Genomic DNA, 9,696 nt, shown 5'->3' with positions numbered 1-9,696 from the left:
CGAACCTTACTCTTTCTGCAATCTCCAGCCTCTGGACTACGATACCCAGAATGCACACTGACATAATTTCCTTTCACATCACATGACACTGCACACGGCACTACCAGGAAGCTCATCTCCTGAATATTGACATCACCTGGTTCACACACTATATGTACATTTGCACTTAACCCACTACTCGACGGAATACTGGTTCCCCACTCTACAAAGCTTATTCCTTATTCCCTGCATGTGTTAGCTCTCTTGTTTCGACCTTGTTTTGTATTTCTGATCCTTATATTGCCTTGCTGTGTTTAACCCTTGAACTGTTTTTCATATTTGGTATTATTACTCCCTCTTGCTACTCTTTACCAGTGTTGACCCTGCTTGTCTTGGCTACTCTCTGTGCAGAATTCAGCCTACGTTCAAAACTTCTAGTCCTAGTGAAGATGACCAACAAACTTGACTACGACTACAATGGAAAAGACAAAATAACATTTATAAAAGAGTCTTAAGCCCTATCTGGACGGGAATATTTTGTCAGGGGGACGTCTATGAAAATATTTTCACACTTCTACTCAGTGATAAAACTCTTGCATCCAGATTGCAATTGAAAAAACAGGAGGACCAGTGAGTTTTTAGGCTTTCTCGGTCACATGACATCACACGTTCAGTAGCTCCTCCATTTTCACTCGCTGTTGTGTTTACGTGGATCTATCTGGAAATGTGCGCCCAAAGTGTAATTACGGTGAGTGGCAGTGGACAAATAGTTATTTTATTAAATGTGAGGAGACGAAACTCAGATATGTGCGTCCAGGCAGGAATAAAATTACTGGAGGACCACAGAGTTCAGCTAAAAACAGTAGATAATTCAGTCAGTATTTTTTTTTTTTTTTCAGATGACGTCTGAGAAAAGCACATACATGGTTGCTCCGGATGGGAATAAAATCAAAGAGGACCCTCAATAAAAGAGAAAATTACCCCAGGAATCCCTGAGAAACTAATCTAATCTGGATAGGGCTTTATTTGCTACCATATGTTCCACTTCATTTACTAGAGAATCTACTGAATGCAGAGAGATCAGGTGATCATGATAAAAGATTTGATTGTGTGTCCATGAATTTATCTTTTCAGTGTCTTTTCTGTGGAAAGAAAACATTTGATATTCCTGAACTGGAGGGACGAGTTTAGAGTCCTGAGTAAAGCAGGGGCTGGAACATCTGAGTCTCCACCTTGGAGGAGATGAGGGCTTATATATGGAGCTCAGAGCTCAGTGATGAATTACAGACTGCAGCTCTCAGGAGAACCAGTGAAGAGAACCAGTAAGGAGATCCAGTAAAGAGGTACAGCTTCAGTAATATTTAATTTATGGATAATTTGTGAATACATGCTTTAATAAAAAATGTTCTTATTTATTATCGTTGTTCTTTGCAGATCACAGTTTTGTCAGACATGGCAGGTGAGTTGAAATATAGTGTTTTCGGTTATTTTTTATTCTGTTGCCCTAAAAAAACAATGTAACAGAAATAAATCTAAAATGCATTTTATATACATTGTAAGACTGAATAAGATGAACTAATTTAATTAATGGTGCATCATTTTTACGTAATAACTGGAAACGTTTACTTATTATGCCTACATTTTACATTAATTTAATTTTTTTTTTGTAAAAAAATCATTGTACTTTAGGGTTAAGTGTATAAAAAAGATTTTGTATTTAGTTTTCATTTTGATTTCATTTCAAAGTAAAGTAAAGATTTAAACTAATCATAGAAAATAAGATGGAGAAAGAAAGGGCTATAAAGTGAACAGTATAGCACACAACCAACACAGTTACAATTTCTATGCCCTTTATTACTAAATTTACATCTTTATTTGTAAGTTGCTTTGAATAAAAGCCATCTGCTAAATGTAATGTAAAAAAGAAAGAAAAAAATAGAGGCCAGGCAGTTAATCATAATATACAATCAACATGTTTATCTAATGTAGCCTGTGGGGAATGACTACACACTGATGGTGAGTGTCAGAAACTAGGGGACACAAATAAAGTATGCAAAGTATGTCAAAAGTCAATAGAAAAGAAGCACTTAATGGCAACTGACTAAGCTTAGTTATTACAGTGAGTTAAATCAACTCAAAGATCTCTGTTCGAATGTACATGTTGGCTCAGATGTGACCTCTATCACCATAAGAAATTTTTGAAAACACTAACAAGCTGCTCAATATACAGCTCTAGAAAAAAATAAGAGACTAAATCAGTTTCTCTGATTTTGCTATTTATAGGTTTATGTTTGAGTAAAATTAACATTGTTGTTATACTCTAAAAACTACAGACAACATTTCCCAAATTCCAAATAAAAATAGTTATTTACAGAATTCCTTTGCAGAAAATGAGAAATGGCAGAAAAACATGCAAAGCTTTCAGACCTCAAATAATGCAAAGAAAACAAGTTCATATTCATAAAGTTTTAAGAGTTCAGAAATCAATATTTGGTGGAAAAACCCTGGTTTTTAATCACAGTTTTCATGCATCATGTTCTCCTCCACCAGTCTTACACACTGCTTTTGGATAATTTTATGCCTTTACTCCTGGTGCAAAAATTCAAGCAGTTCATGGCTTGTGATCATCCATCTTCCTCTTGATTATATTCTAGAGGTTTTCAATTTGGTAAAATCAAAGAAACTCATCATTTTTTTTTCCAGAGCTGAACTTATTCATTAACTATAAATTAACAATATTTAAAACTAAGTGTGGGCTCTTAAGGGTGAATGACTGTTTAATAAATTAATTAATAAATGGAGCAACACAGGTGCTGTATGATTTCATGGTGTGTTTTTTGTGATAAAGATCTGGTTAATGTACAGCTAACACAGAATTGTACAAGTCTCCCAGCACCAGCAATCACAATATGGTGTTTGTTTTTGTTTTTAACCCGTATGGGAATGCCACTCGCTACACAGATAAATACTTTCATTTCTACAACAGTGATAAGTTGGAATGTTATTCTTGCTTGTTTATGTGCTCAAAAAGATCTTTATCAAATCATCTAGCTGGCATAAAACGCACTTTCAATTATAAAATATGTGTGAAGTAATGTCAATCGTATTTGCAACTGGTTGCAAAAACAAAACAAAACAAAACAAAAAAATATATATATACTTATAAATCAATATTTAAACTTGAATGTGGAGTCAACGTAATGTTTTTGTCATAAAAAAATGAAGTTTTAATTGGTTAACTTTGAAAGAATTATTTATTAGGTGTTCACCCTAAATACCCACAAAAGAGTTAAGAATGTTTTTTGGTCTGTATTTGCCTCCAAACAGAATTTAAGGCAAATTTCCTGGCCAAGCATAACGAGTACAGGAAGAAACATGGAGTTCCTGAAGTGACTTTAAGTGAAGATCTGTGCGACTCTTCACAGAAGTGGGCCGATCATTTACTGTCCATCAAAACCCTGCAGCACAGCGAGACCAGCAACGGAGAGAACGTCTTCTATTCCTGGAGCTCCAAGACCACAAAACCCACAGGTAAGACATCTTTCTATAGTAGATCCTCACCAGGAGCCGGTTACATTAGCGGTGCTTAAATTCAGATGTAAACTGCTAAATCTGGTGTGAAAAGTGAAATTTCGTTAAAATCATAGGAATTATAAGTATTTTTTCTCGGATAAGAATTATTGTATTAATAAGCATTGTGTAAGTGTAAGAATATTTTGTTTATTTTAGAAATAATCATAATTAGTCTTTTTTAGAAAGTCACCAGTTAATTTTAAATTCTTGTATCCAAATTTAAGACATATTTAATTTATTTTTACTCATTCTGAGACTTTACATTTACTTATTTTAAGAACTATGAAAAATTTGCTTCACCCTACTGGCAGATTTTTGTCTAGTGTTTGCCAATGTATTTTTTGCAGAGTATGTGTATGTATTTACTAAATTCCCTTTTTATGGAGACTAAAACTTTACAAAAAAACCAAAATGAGTACAGCACACAAACTTGTTTATACATAGGAGCTAGTAGCTATTAAATATTTACACAAGTTGTGACTAAACCAATGCCAAGACATAGATTGTTTTTAAAAATATATTTTTGCCACTGGGTGTTCATAGTTAGGCTTTAGATAACATCCTTCAGATGACTATTTCTGATAAAACAAGCTATCCTCTTGAGGGACTGGCTAGATGGCTAGTTAGCATTAACACAACATCTGCACAGTTCTGAGTGGAAATCTTAACTTAGGGTGTACTTACACCAGGCACGGTTTGGTTGAATCGTGCTGGAGCATGGTTCTGCCTCCTCCCCACTCCCCTGCTGACCTGCACTCACACATACGTCACTCACTGCTTAGTGGGCTTGCCAGTGTTGTGCCAAATTCAGCACCCCTGCCATGTAAAGCACCCTTTCTCTGGAGCAGGTCTTCATGAAAAAAGCAGAAATAATCCACTTTAAGTTACTTAGAAATACACGCCAAAGGTCACGGTTATCCCAGTCATGCCACAACACTGCCATGCATTGCAAACGTCATCTTGTCCCGAGCCAAAGTAAACAGTGCTCTGGCCCACTAGTCAATCAAGTCGTGCTTTTAGAAGTATTGCCTAGTGTGATTACACACTTAGTGTGAAAAATCCCTTTTAGACAGTTAGCTTAGCATAGATTAGCTACCCAAATAAGCTAACAAACAAAAAGTGGCCATTCCACCAGTATAAAATGTATCCATTTCAACTTTGCACTTCCTTTGTTTGTATCTTTTGATCTCAGGTTCACCTCAGGGTTAGGGATGAGTGTGTGTGTTTTGGTGATCAGGTTTGGTTGAGCTAGAAATCAGTGAGCTAGAATCCCTTCTAGATGGTTAGCATAGCTAAAGCTACCTAGCTAACAAATTAAACTCAAAACCAACAAAATGTAAAAATCAGCCTTTACACTGATAAATAAAAAACTGATTCCCACCTGAAACGTGACTTTGACTTCACCCAGGCCACTTTTCTGTTGTGTCTTTCCATCAGTTGAGGCTGTGAAACGAGTAGAAAAACATTATGAGCTAGCTTTTCCTGGTGAGCTGCAGTAAATGCTAATTACAGTGTTTACAGGCAGAGGGTGTGCTTTGCTTTTGACCACAAATTAAAGGAGTCACTCAGAGATCTAAAACAAGCCTGCAAAGCCTTCCTCACAAACAGTCTTGTATTTTTAATTGCTGTTGACAGGAAACAGGGAATGAATGTGTCACTCTTTTCCCTCTTTTTTTCAGTTTGTTGAGAAACCCTAGCCTTAATATTTCATTATTTGATTTTAGGACCTGAAGCTGTGGAGAAGTGGTACAGTGAAATTAAGGACTACAATTTCAGCAAGCCTGGATTCCAGCCCAACACAGGTAAGCACTGACATAAAGGAATTGTTTGCTCAATATGTTAATATGCTTGATGAAATGCTTAAAAAAGATGATTTTAAATTATTTTGTACATAAATTTATAATGTGTGGCCACACCTATTGGCAGATTTTTTGTTTCTTTTTTAGCAAATGGATTTTTGCAGTGCATGTGTATGTATTTACTAAATTCACCTTATGTTAAAAAGAGATCCTAAGATGTGGGAACGAGATAATTAAGGTGTGAGAACAAATTAATAAAATCTAGATGGAGAATAATAAAGCTTGCTTTTCTGTAAATGTATGCTCTTGAAGAAACTGAAAACTACTCCAATACTAAAGGATAAGCTTTAGTTAGAAAATGGAGAGTGAACTGGTTTCTTTTTATCTTAATCTCTGAATAAATTATGGTGATATTTTCGAGTCTCAAGCAGTGAGACTGTTATGGATCTGAGGTGTGTAAAGGGGAATTTTGAACACAGACATGCCGGCAGAAACATTTTATCTGTTAAAGGCTCTTCCTGTTTGCAATACCTGAATTAGTTTGTTGAATGTTGTTAGATTATTTTTCTCCTTACCAAACACATGCTATATTATAGCTTAATTATGTGTTAACTTGCTCTGTAAATTAAAACACCACTCAGTAAAAGTTCAAAATGTAGCATTTATTTAGTTTTCACATGGAAGCTGAGCATTATAAAGACTTACATGAGGCAGCAATGGAGTCTTTCAAACAGAGGCAGCTGTACCAATGAGCCCTTACATAGAGGAGTTTCCCGCCTTTGGAGTGGAACGTACCACTTTTGAAGCTAGGGCAGGGGGGATTATAGTGGGATTATAGTCTTGTTTGATTCTGCAATGATGTTTTAGGTAAATCTTTTGTTTAGGCTTCAATATGTATATTGTGTGTCAGGGTTTCTATATTATTTGGGGAGCCTTTAAGTAGTTTCTACAATGCATCAAAACTATAAAGGAACACATTCAATTATTTAGTAAGCAAAAAAGTGCTAAACAAGCCAAAATATGTTTTATAAGTAAAATTCTTTAAAAGTAGCACATTTGCATTGATGCCAACTTTTGTGTATTTTGTCTAGTTTTTGCCCATAGACTGTAGAGGTGTAGAGGTGCTGAGATCTTGTTAACTGCTTTTCCTTCACTCTGTGATCCAACTTATCCCAAACCACCTTGGTTGGGTTTTTATATCAGGTGTTTGTGAAGGGTGAAGTGAAATTTCTACACTTGTCTACTACCTAAAGGCATGTGTTCCTTTATAGTGTTTGAGTCTTTAATATTAAATTTACATTGTAATAAATTATACAAATAAAGAACAAATCTTAATGGTAATGTGTGTCCATGTGTGTTAAAGTGTTTATTCAGAGTAAAATGTTTAATTTGACTCTGTTTGTATGAAATTAATTAAATGTAATTTATTAAACTATGCTGAAAAAAACAAAAGAAAGGTGTGTAATAGTGATACTGACCCTGGTGCTCTGGCGTCTGCAGGACACTTCACTCAGGTAGTTTGGAAAGACTCTAAAGAGATCGGAGTGGGTCTGGCCACTGATGGGAATACCATCTTCGTGGTTGGTCAGTACAAGCCTGCTGGAAACGTAGCCAATCCAGGCTACTTTGAGAAGAACGTCTTACCTGCTGCAGGTAACTAAATGTTTATATGGTTATATTAATAAGGAAACCTAGTTTTATTTGAGAGATCATGTACTGGAAATGTGTTGATGTTATTTGCAGAGCTTTAAATGTCAACTATGGTTTTGTGAACTAAAACTAACAGGATTTCTAATGTGTTTGTTTTTATTATTTTACAGACAACTAAGACAACACCCAACAGCCATACAAACCCCTACAATTACACAGATATGGATTTCTACTTGAATAATATTTTAAGTATCATTTGATAATAATCATACAAGTAATGCTGTAGAACCTCTAGGCATGATTTTATACATGTTATGATGTCATTTTAAAAATAAAACATTGTTAAATAAAAACATATATCATATATTGCCTCTGGTGTGCATGTGTGCTTTTTGAGAGATGAGTCACAGTGTGACAATATGATGTGCGATGAGTCACTGTAATAATAAATAATAAGCATTTAGACTGAGGAAAAACTTTTGATCATATTCACTGAGCCACACAAACAAAAGTAGTGTAACAAGTTGGAGGCAGGTTGCAAATGCAAGTCGGTTTTATTTATTTTTGGCATAGCAAGAAACAAACAAAAACTGAGACAAAGAAAATAGACACTAAGACTTAAACAAAGACTATAAAACAAAAGATAAACTAGGTCTTTACAAACAAAGAATAAAACAATATAAATACAACTAGTGATGTTTCCCTTGAATCTAAAGCTTTGAGGTGTGTCGAAAAAACGACACAAATTGGTTTCGAATCACTGTGCCGATGCTTGAGTTGTTTTATATTGATCACATGACCAGAGAGAGAGAGTAGATAGATAGATAGATAGATAGATAGATAGATAATGTGACCACTGCCCCCTACACAAGCACCTCGACTCCATACATGAGCATAAATACTTTCATAAAATTATTTTGTTCATATACCCCATGCAGCAAATCCACATGAGCCTTGCCAATGGAAAAATAGGCAATGGATAATGATATGAGTAAACGTGTTACAAATCCTGCTTGGGAGGATGTAAATAATAGTGAATATAATTTTTGAATTTGGTATATATTAACAGATTAATAGCATGGTGAAGAGAAACAAGCAAAAGTGTAGTTTAATTGTCACGTCTGGTGCTGTAGGTGCTTCTGTTCTTCTCTCACTCGGCCCTAAAGGAGGTTTGCAGCCTGACAACTACACTACCCAGAACGCACCACACGCTGACATCACGCACACACCTACTCACATGACCCCTCACCTGTTTCCGCTAGGAAGCCCGGTGTACTGATTACCCCAAAGTTTTTAAGGACGCTTCACGAACACGAACTCACCTGTTCCGCGTAATGCCTGGTTTATATCACTTTACAAAGAGTTATTTTTAGGGTTCAAGCACCGAAGGTGCGTAGAACCCTATTGTTTTTGCTAAGATTTTTCTTCTTCTTATTAGGGTTCAAGCACCGAAGGTGCGTAGAACCCTATTGTTTTTGCTAAGATTTTTCTTATTATTATTATTATTATTATTATTATTATTATTATTCTTTTTCTCCTGTAAAAACAGTTGTGCAGCCTAAACCGTAAGTCATAGAGAAATGAAACTTGGTAGGTAGATGTAGGATCAGTGCATCTCGGTGAACAACAAAAATGGCACCGATTGGTCAAGTGGTGGCGCTATAAACAAGGAAATTCATTTTTCACAATTTTCTCAATAACTCAAAAACCATAAGACCTACATTCAAAATTCTTTTTTTGCTGGATTCCTTGGGTCAATACCAACAACTTTCCAATTTGGACCATGCACTTCCGTCTATATAGATTTTGTGCTAATTTGCATAATATGCAAAACCTACTTTTGCAAACTAGTCCTAGGATTTTTGACCAATCCTGGCATGTTTGGTATCAAAACACTCGTGAGAGCATGCGCTTCAATATTCATTAAGAAAAAGTTGAAATATGTAAACAATATGGCCGCCATATGCAAATTAGTCCTTCCGGATATATGCCCCATTCACTTCAAGAGGTAAATTTGGAGCACTGTTTCTCAGCAACCGTGCAACCTAGCAAGTTGAAACTTTGCATGCAGAATCTAACATACAGCCTCTAAAGGATGTTCAAAGGGCAACTTAATCAATCAACATGGCTGAACACCATCAGCCAATCAGCATTCAGCAGACATTTTGGCAGGCTGAACGTTGCCCAATCTGGATGATATTTGGCAGTTATGTTCAGGTGGAGACACTGTAGTGACCTGCAAAGTGCTGAAACAATCCGCCCACTGGGGGGCGCTGTTCCAAAAAAACGAGTATATGTCAATCATGCTGTACTATTTTGACATCTAATTGTTTTTGCCATATTTAGTACAGTGGCTCTGACAAATTTCTCAATACAACTATGTTTAAAAAGTGCTTTGTTCATTCATAATTGCTAATTGTTTGAAAATAGCTATATTGAAACTACTCTCTGGATATTTGGCCTATCACCTCCATTTCAGTCTTGCTGCACACTGTAGAGTCTCTAGGTAAATGTTCATTAAAAACATTTGTGAAAATTTCACATACAATACTCTCCAGGCATCAAGCAATCTGTGCGTCCTTGGAATTTCTAACCTAAATTGCTGTAACTCTGCAGTATTTGCTGTAATCTCACAATGTTAAAGACCTCTGTACAATATCACTCTGATGAAGCACCATTTAATACAGAACTAGAT

At 35.7% G+C, this 9,696-nt stretch overlaps 1 protein-coding gene across 1 annotated transcript; it reads left to right on the top strand.

The window, feature by feature from the left end:
* The first annotated feature begins 1,220 nt into the window (after positions 1–1,220).
* Positions 1,221–7,366, top strand: im:7150988 (Golgi-associated plant pathogenesis-related protein 1). Its single transcript, XM_015606961.3, has 6 exons — positions 1,221–1,322; positions 1,414–1,438; positions 3,307–3,510; positions 5,277–5,354; positions 6,852–7,004; positions 7,172–7,366. Exons 2-6 carry the CDS (start codon positions 1,432–1,434, stop codon positions 7,177–7,179), a joined length of 450 nt encoding a protein of 149 aa, XP_015462447.2. The 5' UTR covers positions 1,221–1,322; positions 1,414–1,431; the 3' UTR covers positions 7,180–7,366.
* The last annotated feature ends 2,330 nt before the right edge of the window (positions 7,367–9,696 follow it).

The sequence above is a fragment of the Astyanax mexicanus genome, chromosome 2, assembly GCF_023375975.1.
Source record: "Astyanax mexicanus isolate ESR-SI-001 chromosome 2, AstMex3_surface, whole genome shotgun sequence".
NCBI lineage: Eukaryota > Metazoa > Chordata > Actinopteri > Characiformes > Acestrorhamphidae > Astyanax > Astyanax mexicanus.
Note: the sequence above shows the minus strand (reverse complement) of the source record. Positions and strands in the feature narration are given on the sequence as shown.

Bases quoted from the DNA above. Each gene is read 5' to 3' on its own strand.
- im:7150988 (XM_015606961.3), top strand. The intron at 3,511-5,276 runs GTAAGACATCTT...ATTTGATTTTAG, and splicing joins CAAGACCACAAAACCCACAG to GACCTGAAGCTGTGGAGAAG. The intron at 5,355-6,851 runs GTAAGCACTGAC...TGGCGTCTGCAG, and splicing joins TGGATTCCAGCCCAACACAG to GACACTTCACTCAGGTAGTT.